General features: G+C 53.6%; 1 protein-coding gene across 1 annotated transcript in view; it reads right to left on the reverse strand.

Moving 5' to 3' along the window:
- Positions 1–17,188: 17,188 nt before the first annotated feature.
- LOC111154889 (UbiA prenyltransferase domain containing 1) overlaps positions 17,189–24,474 on the reverse strand; it is a 9,031-nt gene continuing 1,745 nt past the window's right edge. The window contains exon 2 of the mRNA XM_022514833.1: positions 17,189–19,556. Coding sequence (XP_022370541.1) covers positions 19,069–19,556 — 488 coding nt within the window. The 3' untranslated portion in view covers positions 17,189–19,068. The remainder of the gene's footprint in view (positions 19,557–24,474) is intronic.

Here is a 24,474-nt window from a genome sequence, read left to right on the forward strand (position 1 = left end):
CCATGAATCAACGTTGTGGACAATCATCCTGATATGGACAGCTTTCCCTGCCTTTGGAGGGAGTTTATCCTCCCCAAAGACTCCAAGCTTGGAACTGGCTGGCTGGCTTGCCTCCCACTTCGTGTCTGCGGGACATGAAGTCGATTCTCTATTTAAGAGATGAAGAAACAGACTGAGAGAGGGGAAGGCGGCATTGTCAAAGTCAAGCCCAAGAGACGCTGCCCCCCGCCCCACGATGAGGAACAGCTGTGTAAATGAGGGGGCTGGGGGGGGAATCAGGCCAAGCCCTGCCACATTTGGCTGTGTCATCTTCTGCAAGTCCCTTAACCTCTCAGGGCCTCAGTTTCCTTATCCGTAAAGTGGGCGAGTAATGATGTTAAGTCATTAATTAAACACATAGCAAATAAGAAAGGTTCCCGATAATACCTAAAACATACCAGTAACTGTCTCGCTGGCAGACTCCTCAAAGTGTTGCTATTATTACTGTTATGCTCATTAGCAAGCAAAGCCTCCCCTCTTCTTTCCCATTTCCTGTGAAAGCTCAATTTTAAAGCTCCTCTGTCTACTCCCCTGTGGCTGCTTCATTTCTTTCTCTCTCACTGAAACACCTTCCAGAAAGCTGTTTCCCTGAGCCTCTGTGTAGAGAAAAAGACGGCCCCAATATGACCAGATTTGCAGCCTCCAGGCTTAGAGGTGCCCCCAGGAGAAGAGAGAGCGGTTTGGTGCCCTTTCTGGTTCCTTCCCTGAGCCTCCGATTGTGAGGCTGGAATCCCGCATCAGCTCAGGAAGGGAGAGAGAGAACGCAAGGCTCCCCCAAGTAAGCTGCTGGGAAATCCTATAAAAAGGCTCCCTCCATTTCCCTAATTTTCAGAGATGATGATTTATAGAGACATCTATCTTCCAGCCTAAATCTACTTCCGAGGACTTGAGCCGTCATCGATGTAAAACTAATGAAAGGTTTATGAGTTACTGAGCCCCAGGCGCTGTTGATAAACTCCCTTTCATGTCGCGGTACAGCCTGTCGTCGTTGCTGCTGTGGCCCTCTGATGCGCAAAGTGGACCTCTGAGGCGGATCGTTTTAATCCTCGCCTCCAGAGAGGAAAGCCTGAGCCGACAGCCGACAGCTTGTCCCACCCCAGGGGAGCAAGGAGGAGGGTGTCCTGGTTGGCAGGAGAACTGGGGACCCACAGAGACCTCAAGATGACAGGAAAACCTCCCAGGGATGGATGGCAGTGACGGTCGCACAACCGTGTGAATGCACTAACTGTACTCTTTTAAAAAATGGTGAAAATGAAAAAAAAATGGTGAAAAGAGTAAGTTTTATATTATGTATATTTTACCACAATTTTTAAAAATTAAAAAAAAAAATGAATGAAAGAAAGGCCATAGCCCTTTGACCTGGCTGCCGCCTCAGGGTTCACTGGAGTCTGGGAGACCCCACTTCCTGAACACAGGGGACAAGAGCTACTCTGATGCTTTGTGACTTGTGACCTGGAGAACCTACTAGATGTCTAACATCCGACTTCCTTGCTGTACGGTGAACCCCCACCTCCGTCCGATGGACTGTGGCTTCCTCATGGCACGTGAGCGGAGCCTAGCGTCAGATGCAATCCATGTAAGGTTCGCAGAGTGGGCTCTGGAGACGGATCGTCACTCTGCCACTGAAGGGCTGTGTGGCTCTGGGCAAGCCGCCTTACCCTCTCTGTGCTTCAGTTTCATCATCTATAAAATGGGGGTTAGTGGCCCCACAGAGTGGCTATAAGAAGTCAGCCCTTTCACGGTGCTTACGGTCAACCTAACACGCAGTGAGTCCTCCATAAAGATGGGCTGTTATGGTGCCCAGCTCCCCCCACAGACTCCAATCATGCTGATGGCACCGTCGTTGGATAGTAAAGATAAAATAGGGGGACAATGCAGCTAGCAGGGGGTAAGATGAGCAGAGTGCACGGGATGGAGACAGAGGCAGGGTGGGTGTGCAGCGAGGGTCTGCCTTCCCACACTGCAGATGTTCAGGTCAGGATTTCCAAAACAGAGTCGTGGGGACACCTATATCACCATCTTTCGGGGCTGGGCACTCTGGGGGAAGACACAGCCACACCAGGACCCCCCCAGTAGCCACACTAGCAGCAATGATCGTCAGGAGTGTAGGGGAAGCTGTGACTGTTGAGGCTCATAAAAACCACAGCAGCTTCCTCCTCGTCCTCTCTTGGGTCACTCACTCTGGGAAGCCGCCGCCACGTCGGAAGGAACCCAGGTCTCCTGAGGCCAATGACCAGCACAGGGGAGTGCCCCGTCTTAGAAGCAAGTCCTCCAGCCCCTGTCAAGCCTTCGGATGACAATGGCCCCAGCTGATATCTTGACTGCACCTGCAGGGAGACCCTGAGCGAGCTGTTCCTGAATTCCTGACCCCCGGAAACAGGGAGGGATCAAAGATCTAGATGTTTGCTACTGTTTGAAGCTGCCAGGTTTGGGGTTGTTGTGCACTGATACAGGTGGGAGGGAAAGGGGCGGGCAGGGGGTCTCCCATGTAGGGGTGTGGAGCTGAGGGAACACATCCCCATGTACCTCCTCCACACAGCTGAAGTCAAGTCCACTTCCGTGTCTGGCTGCTTTCCAAACACCCCACGTGCCTCCCACTTCCGTGCCTTGACTGTGCTACTTTCTCTGCCGGTCTCTCGTCCAATCTCTCGTGGGCAGTTTTTGTCACCTTTCTGGGCACCCCCGTGATAACCTCTATTTTCGAGGATACCTGACGGGGTTGACCTGCAAGGCTTGGTTCCACAAACTCTGGAATTTAGCTCTTGAATTTCCTGAATCGACTCTGCCCTTCCTCCCTGCTCCCTGGCACCCGAAGGCTGCTCAACATAAGAGTGTTGAAAGAATAAAGGGATGAACAAGCAAGCTTCGAAGGCAGCCTCGGGGAGGAAGGGAGGGTCCATATGAGGTGGGAGGAGGGCAGAGCTTGGCCTGGGTGAGTGGAAGGGGCGCACGCGGGCTGTGTCTCAGTCCGTGAGTTTCTGCTCCTTCTAACACCAGCAAGGGAGCCCTTCTCTCCCACTGCCCCAAAAGCTTCCCTGGATGGGAGCAGGGGGCGGGAGCATTGCTTGGAAGGTCCCTGGGTTTGTGTGTCCCTGTCACACTCCTTTTCTGAACCTCGTCCCTCCTTGCCCGCTGTTTCCTGTGCCCCGCACGCAGCCCTCCACAGTCATTTCCTTTCTTCCAGACCTGGAGGGCAGATGCGCCACAGTCGGACAAATTGGATTTCCAAAACAGGTTTAAAGGTCTTTCCCAGAGACCCTGAGCTCATTTCTTCCGTTCGTGTCTCTGAAGCGCCAAGGCAGGAATTCGGATCTCCAACACTCTGAGCAGGGGTGAAGCCGCGTTCTTTATTACGCAGAATGAATTTGTTATGTGGAGATTCTTCGGCCCGAAGGATGGCTTCATGTCCTTATGTCACACAGCACCCCAGCCTGGCTGGTGCTCAGAGGCGAGACAGCCGCCTCGCTTGCCCGCTGAGTGAGAGGAAGGCTGAGGGGCTGACTCCAGGGAGGGCTCACCTGCAAACTCGAGAGCCTCACAGCTGGCCCTTCGTACTTACTAAGTCCCAGCAAAATCAGATCCCAGAGAAGTATGTCATTGGTCCCAAGTCCTACGGCAGGAAATGGCAGAGCTGAGATCCGCTCTCAGGACTCCGATTTCAAAGACCCCGCTCTTGACCGTGAGGCCTGCTGCGATAGGCTGACCAAGCACACCAGGGGTACGCAGGCCCCTCTGGCTCCCAGCCCACCCAGGGGCGTTATGGGATCTGAGCAGGCCCGAGTCAGAGGCCAAAGGAAGTGACAACCTGGGGTGGAGGGTCCGGGGGTCCCTGACTCCTGCAGGCTCCTCCAGCTCCCAGAGGCCAGCTGGGGATCTGAGGTTTCCCACTTGGCTGAATTCTACTCCCGTTGGAGCAGGGTGGTTTGCCATCTCTGGTGGTGGGGCTTATCTTTTGAAACTCTGCAGTGCATGTGGATATGTGGGAGCCAAAGGAAGCGGAGGAAAGATTAAACAGGGAAAGGATCAAAATCTACAGGGCTCCCCCTGCTCTGCAAAGCCTCCCTTGCTCGCCCTGGTCTGAGAGCTCTATCAGACAGCCCGCAGGCCGCAGGCTCTGGTGGTGAGAAGGGCTGAGACCCACCCCTGCCCCGAGTCACTAAATCACCAAGAAAGCGGCATATTCATGGGGGAGGGGTGGGGGTGTTTGGGAAGCAGCTAAACACACAAGTAGGTTTCATTTGAATAAAACTCAGGGTGGGAGCAAAGGGATGCTACGTGGGGATGTCTTCCCTTAGCTCCGCACCCTCCGGGGGGACCCCGGCACTGCCCGCCCCTCTCCCTCCCACCTTTATCAGTTATCTATCCTCAATTTCTTACAAGACCTTCAGATCAGCCCTATCCAGTATGAAAAAAGACCACACAAGGGGGTGAATACCGCGAGTTGAGGGTTCTTGGACACCTCCATGTCCATGGTCAGGACAAGCCCTGGTCTGCAGGCGTTCAGGGAAGCAAACACCCAGCTTCGTCCATCCCTGTCCATGAGGCTTTGCAAGGGGGCTACCTACCAACAAGTGACGGCTCAGGCGGGTGTGGTATAGGCAAGGGCTGGTGCCTTCCCCAGGGGGAAGGGGTCAGGTCGGTCAGGAAGACCCTCTGTGTCTCTCAGATCAGGCCAGCACAGGAGACTGAACCCACCCTTGGCCATTGTCCAATGGCCCGTGTGGCTTCTGGTGTGCTTACCTCCAGAGCAGGCCGGGAGATGTGCCCTCCAACAAATCCCAGAGACACGGTCAGTCGGACACCCCCACGTGGCAGGGACCAACAGTGCCGCTGAGATCCACGCAGGGTCCCGGGACCTCCTCCGAGGTTAGCGTGATAGTTGGGGTACGTCTCCGGCTGCCCAGCCCAGGTCCTGGACAGCTCAGCCCTGCCTGCCCCTGGGGCTGTGCAGGCCTGGTGTAATTGGAATGCCAAGCAGCCCCTGCTGACAATTTTATCACACTCTGTATAATGTGTAAATACCATTAAGTTAGACAGATTTTCTCATTAATTCTCGGTCCCAGTGACAGACTAGGAATTAACACAATTGATTTTCCAGTCCCTACTCATTATCAATCATCCCCCAGAACTTAGTCACATTTCATCTGTTCTACCTGGGCCCACCATCTCTTTGGAGGCTTTAACATATATTAAACTAATAAAGAACAACAGGCACCACCATCCCAGCCCTGGAAACCGGTGGGGATGAGCAAAGCAACAAATCTTGGGCAAAAAGTTGCTTCCAGGGCTTCTAGATGGAAGAATGGACAGAGCACTTGAGGGCACAGTCCTGTCCCCTGCGGAGCTGGCATTGGCCAGCAGGTGCTCAGGCAAGGGCGTCGATAACTGTATCGGTTATGAATTGCTGCGTGACAAACCACCCCCAAAACTGAGGGGCTTAGAACGACTATTTACGTGCTCGTGAACCTGCGGGTGTGTGTCTTGGCCCGGTCCTTCCCGGACTCACTCGTGCGCAGTCAGCTGGTGGCTGGCGTGGCCAGCGGATCTGAAACGGACCTCGCACCACCGTCTGGTGGTTGGGGTCGGCTTGTCAGCTGGATGGTCTGGGGGCCTCCACTGGGACAGCTCGTCTCCGCTTCATGTGGCTTCTCACCCTTCAGGAGGCTGCCACTGACTCCTCCACTGGAGGTCCCAGGCTAGTCCCATGGGCGGAGGACAGAAGCGGCAAGGCCTGTCAGGGCCCAGGCTGGGAAGTGTCACTTCCACCGTACTGTGTTGGCCAAAGTAAGCCAAAGATTCACCCAGATTCAAGGGGAGGGGAAAGAGACCCTGCTTCTTGACAAGGAGACTGGAGAGTAGGTACGTTGCAAAGAGGCGTGCCATGGGGGGAAAGGGGCACACAGGGTACCACAGTCACCGATCTGGAATCAGCCTCTGCCCTTCTCCAATGGGCAGTTCCTTTCTGATCCTTTAGACCAAGAGGAGGTAGCTCTCGTTCAAGACCTGACATTGGGGCGGGATGCCTGGGGGCTCAGCTGGCTAAGCATCTGCCTTCAGCTCAGGTCACAATCCCAGGGTCCTGGGATCGAGCCCACACTGGGCTCCCTGCTCAGCGGTAAGCCTGCTTCTCCCCTGTCTCTGCTGCTCCCCCTGCTTGTGTGTGCTCGCTCTCTCTCTCCTCTCTCCCTCTGACAAATAAATAAAATCTTTAAAAACAAACCAGTAAACAAACAAACAAAAAAACCTGACATTGGGACCCATCAGAGGAGCAGAAAAACGTGCATTCCTGCAACCAGGCAGCAAAAGCACATCCAGCACTGAGCGAAGGGACAGAATGTACAAGCGGTGGAGGGAGGAGATGACCTCAGTCAACTTCTTACTTCCGCCTCAGTCTGACTTCCATGCCACCCGACGATTCTGGACAATCTCACCCCAAAGCTGAGTAGTATGTCTTCAGAAGTTGCCACCTAATTCTAATATTTAATATGTTTGCTATATAATACAAAATATTACAATTCTAATATTACACACGTACAGAAGCAGATCTTTGGAAAACAAATGCGTGTTGCGCATCATACACTCAATCCAAGTCCAAGTCCAAAACAATTGTGGATTATCTGCTGTTTTCTGCGGTCTGCGTCATCTGACCCTAAAAGAGATTATTTAACTTGGATGACATAATTATGGAAGTATTCATCTCTACTTGACAGAGACCTTTTGGGGCAAACGTTTCATCGAGGCAAAATGTACACACAGGAGTGTGTATGAGTTGTAAGCGTCTACTGTGATGAATCTTCTCGAAGTGAAGGCATCTGCCCGAGTCTCTTCCAACCACTCTCCTGCCTTCTGACACCGTGGATTAGTTTAAAAGTATATTCGGAGGGATCATGCTTTAAAGAGGCCCATCTGCCCAAGGTCAGGGGCACGGTCTCTGCCTTCAGGGCTATTGGATCAGGTGTCCCTGCTTGGGGGCAAGGAGATGGCTTCCCAACTTCCCAGGGTTCCTCTCCATTCTGAGTCTTCTGAGTGTCATCCTTAGGGCAAAAGCCCCTTACTCCAGAGAGCCTCTCTTCGCCCTTACCAGATCTGAGCATGGGCACAGGGGCCGGAGGGGGTGAGTGTGGCAGGGGGCAGAAGAGTCAGGGGAGGGAATAAAGAGCTACCAGAGTTAAGCAAGCCTTTGCGGGTTCTGGTCAGATTCTGTCCCTATTTTGTTCAGGATAATGTTCCTCCTCCAAGCCCTTGTCACTCGAGGGGTCGGGGCGAGCTGTCGGATGGTGTAGTCATGCCGGTGAGGAAGGCAGTGAGGTGGGGAGGGGCCCGAGGACCTTGGGAACCGTTCCCAAGATGCTCTTGAGTGCTTCCTGGAGCAGAACAAAGTGGGTGGGCACGGGAGGGGGGCAAGCCCTCCCTCAGCTCTGGTCTTCCGTAAGCCCATGCACTCACCCGGAGTTATCGCTAGATAATAATTGTCTTTATGGAAACCATTTCAGATGAATTCTAATGTGCTCTAATTATGTGACTTTTTTAGAAGTTCTGCTATAGGGAGGTGAAATAGGTTTTGAATATTAAGTAGTAAGAGGTTACGGAGGGCATCTCTGCCTGGTGGGCCCCTCCCCAGTTAATTAGCTGCCTAATGCCCATCTGGTAGGGGGATGACAGGACAGGGACTCCCCTGCCCCCATCAATGTTGACGTCCTCCCTTCTTTCATCAAACTCATCAGGATGGCCCAGGCCACTGTCTGCCCTGGGAAGTGGCTTGCTGAGGGGCCTAGGCTCACCTGGAATCAGCCCCGGGGTTCCTGCTGGAGGAGGGAAGGGACACAGAGCAGGGGGTGGCAAGAGGCAAGGCAGCAGAGGCATGTGTCTGTCTCCACCCCCTCTCTGCCCCTTCTACCCCCACTGAGATATAAGGAGGCACCTGTGGGGACAGAGGTGGCCCCGTCTCTGAGCTTCTGGGGTCTGAGAGTCAGTGGGACATAAAGAGTTCCCCCCACTCCAGCCAGGAGCGGAAAGGCTGGAATAGGTCTTTAGTCTTACACTGCGGGTTCTCAGCAGAGTGGGACAACCAGTGACATGCAGGACCAGGTCCCTCTGGGAACTGCTCTCCTGCATCCCTAGTTTTCTCCCACGGCCCCTCGAGCCTCCCTCCCAGGGCAGCCGCCCAGGTGCAGGACATCTCTCTTCTCATCTGCCCCCTGCCAAAACGTCCCCATCCTGTGTGGCCTTCATTTGGGGCCCCATCTTCTGTTCTCCCTGGTGACAGGCAGCTCTTTTCCCCTTCCTGCACCCGGTGAGCCCTCCTCAGTTATGCACTTGCATTTTGGCAGGGATCTTTGGGAAAGAGAATGCCTTCATCCAGAGGGCTGACTGATGGTGGGCCGTGAGGCAGAGGCACCGGGCAGATTGCTGCAGAGCTATTTCGGTGCAGGAGAGCCTCTGAGCTCACATTAAGTCAGAGCCACGGTGACCTGAGGGAAGAGAATGCTGTGGTCTTCCACGAGAAGTTTTCACCTGCAAACCGGCATGCTGGTGTCAGAGCTCGGGTGAAGGGTAAGCCTTGAAGGCTCTGCTCAGTAGCAATTCGACGAATGAGCAGATGAATGAATGAATGAATGAATGAATGAATGAATGAATGAATCCCAAACAAGAATAGGACTCAAGACCTTGATCCCATCAGCTCTTGACCTCATCCAACCTCCCAAATGCAGGGAGTCAGGGCAGAAGGCTAGGGGTGCCCATCATCCCTTCCTCTAACATCCAAGCACTGCACCTAGGAGAGACAAGGAGGCACCCCCTCCCAGTACTTGTCCTCAGCACCTGCCAGTCTGGGAACACTCGGGAGGAGGTCCTTTCCTGCACCCACTCTATCCCAAACCTCAAGTCCCACGAAGTGCAAGCTTCCGGAGAGAGAGCCTGAAATAGACGCCCGATTCCGTCCCCTTTTCTCCGTTCCCCCTCCTGCACTTAAGTGCCTATTAGGGACAAAGGGACGGGAACAGAGGACAATAACATCTGTTTTTCCAACAAGCGGTGACAATGCGGATCTGGGGGCGGAGCTCACGTCAGCACTGGGCCCAGATGCAGCCCCACAGCTGCAGAAGCAACTGCCACTTGATCATTTCTCTGAGATTATCTCCCAATCAGCAGCTCCTCGCTTGTTGGCTTTATTCCCACCCGGGGAGCCATCGCCGCTCTTCCTGCTCTCCGCGGGGTCAGGCCTGCTGCTCTGCTTGTGTTTTGTCTCTGTCCATGGGCTGGGCCCACGTTTTAGGAGCAGTCTGGAAGGCACGAGTCCTCCAATCCCTCCCCTGCCCTCTGGAGGTGGGATGGAGGCTGGCATGCCAGAGAGCATGGTGGGAAGAGCACTAGATTTGGAGTCCCAGGACCTGACTTCCAGTCCTGGCTGGGCCGCCGGCTCTGTGACCCTGAGCGACTGTATCTGCCTGGGGACACTGAGGGCCGGATATGCTTGCTCTTACTTCAGAGCCTCAGTCTCTTCATCTCTAAATGGGAACGGTTAGAACTGCCTCGTGGAGTTGCTTTGAGTTTCCCGGGTGATAACACGCATGTGCAAGCCTCTTTCAGGTCAGACGGTGAAAGAAGGGAGAACAAGGCTGAGGAGGCCCCACGGGGTGGCTTTCCTTAGGTGATTTTGTCTGAGGATGCTCTGACCTGAAGACGATGGCTATGGAATTTTCAGGAGCCATGCTTCTGCTCAAGATCAGAGGAATGGCTAAGGCGATCTCAGGGGTCAGACGACACAAAGCATGGGATCATCCAGCCCCTTCCCAAAGAGTGGGAACCCCGAGACCCTCTCTCTGGCAGGCCCTTGAGCCTGCTTCTTCTGTCTCTCCTCCCAGGAGCAGCCAGCTCGTGCAGGGGGAGCTCAGTGCAGCCGGGGAGGGGAGGGGAGTGAGGGCGATGCAGGAGGGAGAAAGGAAGACAATGACACACAGGCAGCTGTGGTTCTTTCAACATTTTTTAAAGAGATTTAAATTCAAAATGAGATTTATTTAAAAAAAAAATCATGCTTTCTCCCCTTCACAAGAAAGGAGAAGTGTTGAGAATGAGATTTTTAACCAAATGAGTGCCGCATTGAGAGAGAAGAGCGATTCAGGGCCACAATTTGGTGGCCTAGTGACCTTGAACGAGTCCCATAACCACTCAGCTGGTGAAGACAGCCAAGGCCATACCTGTCCGGGCTGCAGGGAAGCCAGGCGGGGAGGCGCGTGGGGAAGGGCTTGGTGAACGCCAGCCAGTCTGCCTCCTGGACCCAGACGATGGAGACTCTCCCTCTGACTGTGGCTAGGTGGCGTGGACGGGCCACTGTCACTCCCACTGCTCCCTCAACTTCTCCATCTCAGGACAGACCAGGGCATGAATGCGAGGACACCCTCCCTGCAGAGCCCCCCACCCCATCCCCCACCTGCTCGCCAAACCCACCCAGAGGGGCTAGAGAACTAGTGTCACGGGTCACCGGGGCAGGACAGCCAGCGACATTGCTAGAGCAGGGCCTGGTCTCTCCCCAGGGACACCCGCCACACCCCCGTCCCAGGGAAGCAGGTCTCCCAGCTACCCAGCAGGGCAAGGTGAAAAGCTGAGCTGCAGGCACTGAAGGGGAGGGTGGGCACAGCCTACAGAACACTCTTTCCCACTTGACTAACTCAGTTATCTTCACTCTTCACTGTCCCCTCCTCGTCCCTTGGAAAAGGAATGGCTCTTAGCGCAGCAGCCCGCCCCTGTGCCCAACCTCTGTTCTGAGCTGGCGAGATAACGAACAGCTCCATCTCCCTGCCTCTGCCCGTGGCTCTGGGCTCTCGTTTGCTCAAACCCCCGTGGTCTCCTTCTATCCTCTCCGGAATTGCACGGAGATTGGTTATCTGGTAATTGAGATTGTTTTACAAGGTGTCACTCATTGCACTGGGTTCCATTAACTTTCGGCTCTTCCTGAATACCCAGAATAATAATTATACTGTTGGTGAGGGAGCAGATGGCAGGTGCCCGCCTCCCCCCACATACTAAGTGTGCAGATACATACGCATACCCAGGTACATATGGGCAAATTTTTTTAATATAAAGACAATCCTGATAAAACAGACTTCAGACATTTCCCGGATGTCCTACCCTTGTGCAACTTTGAGGGGAGCCCAAGGAGATGACGTCACTTCTCTCCACAGTGCATTGGGGGGAAGGACCCTCTTAGAGGGGTTCTACAGCTTGACTGAGCACAGGCAGAGGCAAGCGATATGGCCCGGACTTGATTAAACTCGGTGCTGTGAGACTCCATGAGTGTTAGAAGGAGGGCCTGCTTGTCTGTCTGTCCTCTGGGATTGCACGATTCCTGAGGACAGGACCAGGTCTCTTTTACTGCGACACCCCAGAGCCTCGCCCAGGGCCTTTAACACACAGTGCACTTGCTCAATTAACCGTGAATGACTGGCTGGCCCCGGCGCCGCCTGCAGGTGGCGCCAGAGAGGCCCCGCGGGCAGAAGCCTAGTGAAAGGTTCATGTGAGCCGGGAGCTGATGCTCCGGGTCTGGAACAATGAGGAGTGGAGACATTAATCTTGGCCACCCCCATTCTCCCACAACCCTTTGGGCCTCTATGACAGCACCTGCGATGGCATGAGAACGGCGTATGCGTGTGCACTCTCTCCACCGACTCACTGAGTCCTCCAAGAGCCCAGGCGTGCCCCATTTATCTTCAGCCCTGAGACCCAGCTGGTGCAAAGCAGGCTCAGTAGAGGCTCCTGGCCACGGAAGTGTCCACGGAAAGGCCCTAGGTGGGGACAGCTGGTGACAGGGGTGAGCTCCGGCCACCTGGGCATCTCTCCTGAATCTGGACCCTCGCCGCTGGTGTTCCAGGGGGGGTCCCTGTGCAGCCCACAGCTGAGGCAACCTTCCCACCTCCTAACATGACACTTTCCCTGGGCCTCGTCCCTCACGGCCATTCATCTTGATTAGGTATTGGCAGCCTCGGCTGATTAGATGCCCCACCACCCCCTCCTGTTTGTTTCTCAGCAAGGAGGTGTCGGTGTTTCCTGCTTCAGGCTTTGACCTTGGCAGTGGGGGGATGGCCCTTTGCAAACCTGCTTCGGGGCTGTCTGGCTGTGCTCCCAGAGGGCTTCATGACGGAAGCTTCACCCAAAGTCTCAGAGGGCCATCGGGGGACTTTCTCCAGCCGGGGTCCGCCAGCATCTCTGCTTCCAGGGAAATTATCACCCTGATGGCTGCCTCTTCCTAGAAGCCTTGATGAAACTCATCATCACCTCTTCCGGGAAGCCTGCCTGGAAACCTTGCTGATTAGCTCCACTGGCGCCCCCTTCTCTACACGCAGGACAGCAGGATACCGTGGTTGCCAGTGTTTCTTCTCTCAGTGACATGCAATCAGCCTCGTCTCACTGAGTCTTCTGTGTCCCAACGCTGTATAACTATCGGCTCCAGGGGCCGCCCCGCCCTGAAGGTGGGGAGAGGCTCTCTCAGTCTCCCCCACCCCCTTCGCCGGGCAGCCAGCCACATTCTCAGGAAGCAGAGTCACCCACCTTCCTGAGTGGGCACTCTGAGTCAGTGGCTGGGTGAGGACTGCAAGAAACAGAGAAAATGAATGTGGGCCAGTGGATGCAGAAGTAGAAATTTAACCCAAATGGAACTTCCCGTGTCGCTGTGGGTGGGCAGCGGCCACTCTCCACGATCTGGGGATGAGAGACTGACCAGAGCGGGTGAGGCAAGCTGTTTCACTACTGTCCCCGCAGAGCCAGACCCCTGGAGGTGTTCGAGGGGCAGAGCAGCGGGCCTGGGCAGGGATGGAGGGTGGGGGCACAGGAAGGGGCTCAGCTTGAAGAGGGCAGCGGACCAGCGCAGAGGCTGAGGGCAGTACCCAGTCCATGGCATCTCCTCTTCCTCCGACTGGTTCTCTCTTCTGCCAGCCGCAGGCTCTCTGCATGCCTAGCTGGGCCCCCAGTGCCAAGAGGTGGTTATCCCTCCACGCTGGGAACTGCCTCCCTGGGCCCTGGGCCACCTCTGTGGGCCTGCAGCTGGTCCCATCACTCACACCCTCTTGCGAGCACCTCCAGGAACCTCTGCCTGTGAGCACTGGGTGGGTGAGGGGCGGCTCAGGGAAATTGTGAAGGCTGGTCCCTCTCTGATTGCTTCTGAGGCCCCTCCTTGGGCACCCCATCAGCCTTATGTTCGCTCCCTCAACCACCCCCAACGTTAAGAGCAGACCTACTGATTGAGTCCCCAGTGTACCAGATGCTGCGGGGCACACAGGACAGGGATGACGGGCAGGGTTTGCATTGTGCCTCCGTCACTTATGAGCTGGACGACCCTGGGAAAACCTTAAGTAAACTCACTGAGCCTCAGTTTCCTCTCTTCTGCAAAAGAGACCTTAATACCCCACTCATGGGGTAGGAAAAGAATGTCTTTTCTCTTTTAGAACAATGCCTAACACACAGCGATAGCTTTCCTACTATCATTCACTCAGTCGTTTAGCAAACATTTATGTAGAGGTTTCTATGTACAGAAGACAACTGGATCTTAAAAGAACTTCCGAGTTACTGCCCTAGTTCCCTTCCACTCCTCCCTACCCCGAGGAGGACACACCCATTCCCACCACTCAGGGTCAGCAGGCGAGACACAGCAGTGCACGGTCTCAACCATCAGGCAGCCCAGGAGAGTCTAGCTGCTGGCAAGGACCTCAGTCAGGAGACAACTGGCACCTGAGCACCTGCCCGGTGGGCCCAGGCACTGTGCTTGGGCTGACTTAGGACTTAAGTAAGATAAGATGGTCCCTGCGCTCCAGTCCTGCCACCTACTGGGGGAGACCGATGGCAGTCATGTGGCCAAACTGATAGGGAACACACACACACACACACACACACACGCCCCATGCCCAGGCCTTCCCTGTGAAACCCACTGTGACCCTAATGCGGGCACTGCCAAGGCAGGCTAGGGGGAGCAGGCAGGGATATGGCAGGAGTGCCGGGGTGTGGGCTGTCTCCCGGGATGTACTAGCATCACAGTACAGCCCCAGACCAATTTCCCTTGATGCCCAAATCCCAGTTGAGAGCATGTGATCAAGACCTTCACTGCCCTCCTCAAGACCCTCCTGGAGCCCTTGGGGGGTCCAGTGGGTCAGGGGCACCGAAGGGGTCCGTGCCTTGCAATGATCACCTTTCCCCCACCATCTGCAGGCGCTCCCGAAGAGCCAGGGCTCAGCCCTTGTCACCTCGGCAGGCAGGGGACCTGACTTGGTTTACACGGCCATTTGGCACCCTGGCTCGGTGACTCGCAGTGGGAGGGCTGCAGTGATCTGAAGGAGGGGACATCACAAATGTCAGCTGGCTGAGACCTGAGTGCCAGGTCCTTGCCAGAGGCACTGCTTTCACACCAGTCTGCACCCTCTGGAGCCCATAATGAGGGAGGCTGACAGTCCATTAGCAGCCGAGTGGTCCGCAGGGCTCGGAGGAAACGAGCTGTCTGTCACCCACCTCACTTCAAGGGCAAAATCAACTGTGTGTGTGTGTGTGTGTGTGTGTCCCCGCGCACGCCCACGCATGTGTGTATACGTCTCTAAAAAAGGAACATTAATCACAGCTGTGCCTGTTAAAATAGCCACAGACAACAATCTGACATCACAGAGAGGAAATGGTGACATAGTTCTTGTCCTCTGTCTTCCCGACCCCCAGGGGCAGGTTTGAGAGACAATCCCAGAAAAACAGGACAGCTGTATTACAGGATTGGGAGACCCCTCGGGTCTTCGTGTCCTCCCCTCTCTGACATCTGGCTCTTTGCTTCAATGTTTCTGACAAGCTCTCCTTTCACTTGAATGCCTCTTGTCACAGGGAACTCACTGCTACTGTGGTTTCCAACATCCCCCTTGCCAATTCCTCTAGTGGCCAGAAAGTTCTTCTTGAGCTGAGAGCTTAGACTTGAAGCCATATAACTTTTATGCATTGGTCCTAGGTTTGCCCTTTGAAGTCAAACACACACACACACACACACACACACACACACACACACACACACCCTTTTCCCCCGGAACAGCCCTTTCCTGAGTCTCCTTGCCATGCCGACATGGTTTTAAGTGCCCTCACCAGTGTGCCTACTACTTTCTTGACAAGATCTGGTCTGTGAATCACATCTTCAAAATGCACTTCCCACCCTCAGAGACATAAAATCTTTGCTTCAGCTGTTACCACTGTGAAAACACACACACACGGGCACGGGCATGCACACACATGTGGGCACAGAAATATAGTTCCTCTGACTGCATTTTCATCCATTTCTTCTTTCATGTCATATTGTCAAAGGCCTTGCTGCTATCCAAGTACCTCATATCCAACTGCTATCCAAGTACCTCATATCCAAGTACCTCATATCCAACTGCTATCCAAGTACATCATATCCAAGTACCTCATATCCAACTGCTATCCAAGTACATCATATCCAAGTACCTCATATCCAACATACATATGTTTGACCCATCCATTTTTCTAGAAAAATCCCAGAAACTAAGAAAGGAAAGGCACTCAGAAAGGGACCCAACCTCCCAGGTGTGATCCAACAACACAGGGATGGGCAGAATCCACACCTTCCTTGTTCCGGACACAGGTCGCCTGTTAATTTGGCCTCGGATGACGTTAACCTTCATGGAAGTCAGAACTCGTTACTGACTCACATGGGCCTTTGGGCCAGATAACAGGCTCAGAATTCAGTGTGCTTGTCTGGAAACAGGGTTAACAGAGGAGTTAATAGCATGTGATGTCTTTTGTTGCCCGGCCTCCCTGAGAAGAGGCCCACATCAAGCCCCCTCACCCCACCCCACCCCAGTGGACTTTGTGCAAAGGTCCTACGAGGGGTGGGAAGCAGGGTGATGCTTTGAATACGGGAGGTGAACGAGGTAGATCGTGGAGGGAACAGGTGCTTTCCTGAGATTAGGCCAAAATGGGGATTGGGTGACAGGAAGGAGCGTCCTCCAGGCCCACGGTACTCTTCAGCAAGGAGGACCTGCTGTCAGGGGCATTTGAACCCTTCTAGAGCAATATCCAAGAAACAAGGGTGGGTTCCAGGGCCGAACCCGAGCATGAAGCAGAAGGGAAGCAACCTCACAGTTAGTGAGAGAGCCAAGGCCTGGCCAACACGCCTGACTCCTGCCCCCCAGAGACCCAGGAGTCCTGGGTGATCCCAGAGGGAAGGGAGTGGGCCCAACAAGTGACTGAGCTTGACTTTCCAGCCATCCCACGGGACAGCAGAAAAAACCTGACTCAGAAATAAAGGCACATGATATGGACTCCCAGGGTCATTGAAAAAATTCATACCCGCCATATCTGCTATCACGCCATGGAGGACCTCCCCCTTCTGATGTCATGCAGTTGATCTGGGGGACCCAAGGGTATTTATACTTATCCATGCAAAATCTCTCCTTTGACCCATCAAAGCAGCCTTTGATTTACAAGGATCCTAATGGTCAGGCATTTTATAAGCTCTTCCTCCGAAGTTTACAAAACCTGTGTCTTGGACTAATTCTAGTTGTTGACAACAGGTGTTGGACCAGCCAGGCCAAGGGCAGAAGACAGGCTCACACGGGCTGCTACAGGCCTCCTTGCCCGTTGGCATGATACCCTGACCAGCCTGCTCTCTCCCACAGCTTGTTCAGTCTCCCGGTCAATTCCTCCGGCTAGACTGCTATCCATTCTGCATCTCTCTGCTTTGCTCCTAAGGACATATTATCAAATGCCTCGCTGAAACCCACATGTACTCCATCTACTACACATTCTTCGTCCATCAGCACAGGGACCCTATCAAGAAAAAAGAAAAATGAAAGTAGCCAAGGACAGGGGGAGTGAGGTTACTCTGGCCTGGCTGGCTCTAAGCAGTCCCTCGGGTCTCTCCTAAAGGCTCATCAAGTCTGGTCAAACCTCCCCCTCCCCAGATTCATCGCCAAAGATCCGGTACCACACCCCCCCCCACCCCACCGAATGTTCCAGCATTCCTGCGCTGGTCTGAGATGGACGAGTCCGAGTGCACAGTAAGACAAGAAGGAGGAAGAAAGCAAAGACGACTGATAAACACTGTTTTTATTCACAAGTCTAAAGACCACCTTTGTTGAATCAGGAGATATAATACAAATTATGGCGGCCTGCATATAAAATCTGGCACTAAACTGGGCCTTTTAGAAACATTTATATATAAAAATATGCATTAAAATCTGTACTACAACACAGTGCAGAGGCTCACCGACACCTCCCGACATGAGTGCTTCCGAAGGAGGGTCTGGTCTGGGGATGCAGGGAACTCGGGTCCTAGAGTCGCAGGAGGGAGACGTGTGTGAGAATGGCCTGCCCTTAACAGGGGTCACAAGAGCCTGGCTTCAAAGGCAGGACCCCTCTGAGCACAGTGCCATGGGCCCGGTGTGAAAGAAAAATGGTGCCGGGAAGAATGGCTGGAGAGGAGGGCCATCCTTCCTACTCTTGTTACTGGGCTCTCACCACCATTTGAGGATCCTGGAGCTCTGTAGACAAAACACCCTTAACTTTGGAGGAAGGCCTGCAATTTCCACATATGTTTTTTCCAAGGAAACTGACCAATTCTAACTCCAGGACCAAATCATAATTAGCCTGATTTGAACGGGTAAGAACCAGTTCTTGTCTTTTACGGTGGCCGAGACCATGAGATGCCACTCAGAGAGGCTATTATCACAACAGAAAAGTATAATGCTGATGGGCTCAATCTATTTCAGTCTTGGACCAAATGCAACTGAGCCACTCTCGCCCAGAAATTGTACTTTGTGGGCAGTGAAGTGAGAGGCAGCTCCGATCAGCACTGGAATTCCCCCATTCGGGGAGCAAACGATCTATGCACAAGGCAACGGAAGCCTTTGGGAGAAACGGGGTCAGTACTGCACGTCCGTCTTCACTGAGCGAGACACGGAGACACAGTGCCCTCCCTGGCAGGGCCTGCCATCTGGCTGAACAGGCTCAGGACTGTGTCTATCGGCTTATTCATTCAGGGATGAGCGACATCCCTGGTCTGCTCAGCCTGTGGCTCGGTGGAAAATGACAACTGTCCCCAACTCAGCTGCTACACTGCTACCCAAATAGTGAGGCTCCATGGCTGGGAGATGTACAAATGGGAACTGGACAGAAACGGAGGGTGGGCACAGGGGAGCAGGAGGCAAGGTGATGGGTTGGGGGAGAAGCCAGCCCCGGGGGCTTTAAGGAGTACACGATCCCTAGGATTTCAGGGCTCCTCATAGTTACTGAAAGGGCTGGAGTCCTTCCTGTCATTCCAGTAGATTCTACAAAGGGAAAACAGCAGCCCTACCAGTTTCTATCCAAAAGTGGAGTGACTTTTTCAGCAGCCCCTGGGGGGGGGGGGGTTCCCTTCCCCAGCCCCCAGGGTCCTGACTGGCTGGCCGCAGGCTGATCTGCCACTTCTCCGCTGGCCCGTAAGGGAAGGGAGAGATGAAGGGCCAAAGGGTTCAAATCACGATGAGGCAAAACGCCGGCGCCACAGTAGGCTGTTAATGAGGGACTTTCCGAAGCAGTGTATTTCAGGCCCCAAGCATTCAAGGTAAGACACAGATGCCCCCCGAGTCACCAGGCCCTGGCACCGGTTGCGGGCGCATCCTGGGAGACCCAGCAACCAGGACGACCTTCCGGCGGGTGGCAGGGCAAGCGGGAGCCTCAGTGACTCTGGCTCTTCCGGGACCAGAGGCCACGCCAGCAGCTCCTGCACAGTCTCCGGGCCTTTTCATCTGCTTTAAAGTGACCTAACAGCACCCCCTAGTGGAAATCATCAATAAAACAAGGACCACGCACCCCATTCACCTTCTCACACTAGTAGTGGTTTCAAGACTCACCATAAAACAGAGTGACACAAAAACAGAACCTTATCTTTAGAAAGAAAATAATAAAAAAGGCAACCTCAGGCCCCTCGCTGCAAACCACCCGCCCTCTTCAGATTCTCTGCCTTCCACAGAAACATTCCGAGACCGGGGGAAAAGCAAGGGGGAGCGCCGGGTCCCCTTACAGTTTGGGCAGACTGCCCACGGGGGCCAGAATGATGCCGAAGACATAGAAGAGCCCCAGCAGGAGGTTGAGTTTGGCAGTCCTCTGGGGCAGTTTGTTGAAAGTCTGGCTTCGGAACTGTCTCTCCAGGGAGAAGGCCATGGGGATGGTGAGGAGGGGGAGGGCCAGGCTGATGCTGCAGTGTGTGGCCAGGATGCTGAAGATCAGGTAGGGCAGGAAGAGCAGCGTGTTGTAGAGTATGTAGGAGAGCGTGGGGCCGATGAGGATGGCCAGCGTGACGATTCCGGCCTCCCTGTCCGACTCCATGTCCCTGGTGTTGTTGCAATGGAGAATGGCCTCGGTGCTGAGGGCGAGAGGAATGGCGTAGACCAGTGGGAAGACCGCCAGGGACCCCACCTGGACGGCGTAGGCGAACATCACAGCCAGCGGGCCAAAAGTGATGAGGATGACGAGGTCTCCCAGAGCCACGTACTTGAATCCGATTCCTACGGCCAGAAAACCCAGAGAGCTGGTATGAGATCGAGGGCTGGAAACCGAGGGGCCGTTCATCGGCTGGGAGCAGTGAGTTCTCGGATGGGAAGAACGGCCAGTCAGGGAGCTCCCTGCCCTCTGGTTTTGTCTCCGATGACACAGAGGGGCAGAGAACACTCGTCTGTCAGCACCCACTTAGGCTTCAGAGTCAAGTTTTCCTCCCTACTGTCGCCAGCAGAGCCCTGCAACGAAGAGCAGTGAGCTCCCACTGCACATGGGATCTAACCAGAGAGCCCGTGAAGGCTCTGAGAGGCCTCACAGTCTGGGTCTTTGGCTTCTTCCCTTCACCGACCCCTGCAAGACATGGCTTCTGTCGGCCAGTCCCTCACAGGATACCCATCCCAGTCTCTTACTTTGCTGCCTCCTTCTTCCACAACCTCTGCGGGGCTCTGGTTTGGAAAGCCCTGCTCGGTGAAACTTCAGGGCACCCAAACTCCACATAAAGAAACTTCCACCCACGTGACGAGTAACAGCTCAGACGACGAAGTTACAGCACGGCTTCCCCTCTCTGGTTCCCTTGAATTACAACTAAATCACCCCAAACTCCAACCCACCTCAAATCCCATCTAAACCACTTCATTCCGACCTGCCCAGTTCCCTCCAAAGATGCCACACTCCAAAGGATCTCACTCCATCCCTGATTCTGAGTCCTGGTCACCCTATACGGGGAACACTGCGACACCCACTCTCAGGATCTCCCCTCCCTGGCCTTCCCCCGATCTCCACAGGCAGCCAGAGGGGGCCTTCGGAAACACTCATTGGACTGTGCTCCTCCCTCAACATACACCTGAAAACCCTCAGCACAGGTTGTCCTCGGATCTTTCACCAGCAAACACTCATCGGACTGTGCTCCTCCCCCAACATACACCTGAAAACCCTCAGCACAGGTTGTCCTTGGATCTTTCACCAGCAAACACTCATCGGACTGTGCTCCTCCCCCAACATACACCTGAAAACCCTCAGCACAGGTTGTCCTCGGATCTTTCACCAGCTTGCCTCTGGGGCTGCTCTGCCTCCCTCTGGCCTCACCCAGAGCTCCTCTCTGCCTCACTCATATTTCTGTCAGTTCCTCGGGGCCTTCGGACACCCCACCCCACCTCTGCCTGCCTAACTCCTACTCACCCTTTAAGACGTTAAAGCCCATTCCTCCCGGCAGCCTTCCCTCATCCCCTGAGCCCTTGTAATATACATGCTCCCAGGGGACCCAGATTTCCAGCTTTGTAAAATTCATCACACTTCTAATGACTCTGTCTCCGTCCTTCCCTCAAACCCTAAGTTCCAGAGGGCAGGGCCTTGGGTCGGGTTTGTTTACAGCTCACTCCCCAGTGCGTGGCACCAAGGCTGAACGGAACACAGAGCTACAGTAACAAGCACCCAGAGCCTGGGGCCCAGGTGAAGAAGAACGTCTCACTCAGAGTGAGGCAGCACGGGGCGGCTGAGAGGTGGGCCCAGCACAGACCACTACAGAAGTCTGGGAAACCTCCGGGTCTAACCAAGCTTCCAACTCATGGCCTCAGAATCAGGAGATAAAGAAAAGTACTGGGTCACCAACTGTACTTTAACCCGCCTAGAATGGTAAGGGAACATGGTCTGCAGAGGATGGAAAGTGAGGCCAGAGAACAGGATTCGGCTCAAGATTCCCTTCACACGAGTAGCTGGGGTTCCGGGTTGTTGTTTCTTTTCCAGCTTTATTGAAAGATAAGTGACACGCAACACTTGGCACGTTCATATACCGCACGATGACTACCACCAGAGCATCAGCCAACGCCTCTGTTTAGTCGAGCTGCTTTGGTGCTCAAGTGCCCACCCTTGGTTCTTTAGAATGAAGCGTCCCCAGGGAAGGGTCACAGCCACGGCCCCCAGAAGCCACCAACACTCAGCGAAGTCCTTCCGCACTCCCCAAGCAGCGCGGTGACAAATGATTTGGTTGTCTGAGGACACGCCCTCCAGGAGGAAGCTGTCTCAAGCAGAACTCTGGCTCCCGCTATAAATTAATAAATCGATGTCTCCTGCGGTACCTCACACATTGAGGGAACAACCCCCGCCCAGGGAAGGTGCCGGGCAGGGATACTCCCAGTGGGGGCCCGGCAGGTTTCTCCTCCCGCTGCCCGTTCCTCTTTTGCTGACACTCTGAGCTCTCCCAGCAGACACCGGAGCTGTCACTACGGAAGAGAACACAAGAGCGTTCTTGCCTTGACATCTGGCTAGATTACCCATCTGGCTGGATCTCATAGATCACCCGGCAAAAAATGATGTGAGCAAAGCAAGGACACACCCCCACCCTGAACAGGTCCTGCACAGAAACCAACCACAAGCCCACTCCATGGCTGAGAAAGGTCTGGTAACCTCCTGGAGGTTACCTGACAGGAGAAAATGATAGAGCCCTCAGGGAGGAAAGCTGCTTCTGGAGTATGGACCAGGGCTCACAGGCTCCACTTGCTTCAAAATGTGGCCCACCTCTCCTTTTGGGCATTCCCACCCCTCCCAACACCACTTTCCAAATGAGCCAACACAGCGAAGGCCTGGGCGAGTTCTTGGCACAGCGGCCAGCATGAATTCATTAAAACATAAATCAGAATGTTGGCAAGGCCACGGAGTGCCTGGATCTTACACGTTGCTGGTGGGAACACAGAACTAGTACAACCACTTCAGAAAACATGCTGGCAGCTTCCCATCAAGTTACAACATTCGTCTACCCTCTGACCCAGCACTTCCACTCCCAGCTTTCGCCCACGAATGATGAAAACAAGTACCCACAGAAAGCCTTCGCTGGGAGTGCTCAGGCGTAATAGCCAAAATACGGAACAATCCAAATGTCGCTGGACAGGAGAAAGGATAAGCAAATTGTGGTTCTGTCCGCACAGTGGATCCTACTCAGCAATCAAAAGGGACTACTGACGCCCATCACAATGCGATGAGATCTCAAACTACCATGCGGAGCAAAGAAACCAGGCACGGGAATTCATATGAACGGTTCCATTTACGGAACATTCCAGACCAGACAAAACAATCTCTGTGAAAGAAACCAAACAGGGCGACCTCCAGATAGGGGCAGGGAGAGTGGGAATTGACGGGGAAGGAAGCTGTGATGGAAATGTGAGGGTGATGGAAAGGTTCTGTATCAGGACAAGGTGTGGGCTTTACAACTGTGTGCCTCTGCTGAAATTGATCACACTCTAACACTTCAGATCTGTGCATTTCACCTTAACCAATTGTATCAATAAAGGTCAATGTTTAACCCATAAATCAGATTATGTCATGACTCTGCTTGATGCATTTCAGTGTCTCCCCATTTGTTCGTTCAATGAATATTAAGTAGTAACCACATGCCAGGCAGTGTTCTGGGCACCCTGGCTTCGGCAAAGAACGGAGACCCAAATCCCTAATCCCAGGGAGCTTCCAGTCTAAGCGGGAAGACAATTAACAAAGTCAGTACTTTAGATAGTGCATTAGAAGTAGTCTGTGCTATGAAGGAAAATAAAGCAGAAAAGAGCAATAGGGAAGGTATTGTGGGGGAAAACTCAGCGTGTGTGTGTGTGTGTGCACATGCGCGCACTTTTATTTTCAGCTGCTGCAAAAAAACTTTATTGTTTTGTAATTTTAAATAGGGTAGAAAGCAAGGCCTCACAAAACAGTTGACAAGTGAGCAAATCGGTGGAGGTTAGAAAGTGAATCAGGCAGATAGAAGGAGGAAGGGCTTTCCAAGCCAAAGAAAAGCATCTACAAAGGACCTGGGGCGCAGCATGCCCTGACTGTTCCAGAAACAGCCAGGAGAGTAGCGTGGGTGGCAACAAACTGTGTTTGCCTTCAAAATATATGCAGGAGGTTCCTGGGTAGCTCAGTGGGTTAAAGGCTCTGCCTTTGGCTCAGGTCATATCCCAGGGTCCTGGGATCGAGCCCCCCATCGGGCTCTCTGCTCCTCGGAGAGCCTGCTTTCCCTTCTCTCTCTCTGCCTGCCTCTCTGCCTACTTGTGATCTCTGTCAAATAAATAAATAAAATCTTTAATATATATATATATATATATATATATATATATATATATATATTCAGAATCTGACACCCTCTTTTCTTCTCTACCACTACCACCCTGACGCAGGCCGCCAAACTTCTCTTGCCTGGATTGTTCAGCAGCCTCCTCGTCTTCCTGCTTCAGTCCTTGCCCACCCTCTTTTATCCATTCTTTGAAAACCTTAAGACCCACGTAATCTTTGTGCTTCTCTGCCCTTCCCCCACATACTTTCCTTGCTTTACCTCCTTGTATTTACCCTCTCACTCACATAATGGACTCACGCTGTTCCTCAAATTTTTGAGGAACACTCCTGCCTTAAGGCCTTTGGCAACTACCATTCTGAGATTTCAAACACCCTTCCTCTAAATACATGCTTAGCCAACTTCCTTTTACCTTTGCTTATATTACCTTTTTGAGGAGGCCTACCTTGATCAAACTGCTTCAAACAGCGATGTCCTCCTTCCTTGCTCTATTTATTTCATTTATTTTAAGATTTTATTTATTTGTCAGAGAGAGAGAGAGCACAAGCAGGCAGAGTGGCAGGCAGAGGCAGAGAGAGAAACAGACTTCCCGCAGAGCAAGGAGCCCGATGCAGGACTCGATCCCAGGACCCTGGGATCATGACCTGAGCTGAAAGCAGCCTCTTAACCGACTGAGCCACCCAGGCGTCCCCTTGCTCTTTTTTTTTTTTTTTTTAAAGATTTTATTTATTTATTTGACAGACAGAGATCACAAGTAGGCAGAGAGGCAGGCAGAGAGAGAGGGAGGAGGAAGCAGGCTCCCTGCGGAGCAGAGAGCCCGATGTGGGGCTCGATCCCAGGACCCTGGGATCATGACCTGAGCCAAAGCCTCTGCCTTTGGC

This window comes from Enhydra lutris, unplaced genomic scaffold (genome assembly GCF_002288905.1).
Source record: "Enhydra lutris kenyoni isolate GAN:26980312 unplaced genomic scaffold, ASM228890v2 scaffoldscaffold38, whole genome shotgun sequence".
Classification (NCBI taxonomy): Eukaryota; Metazoa; Chordata; class Mammalia; order Carnivora; family Mustelidae; genus Enhydra; species Enhydra lutris.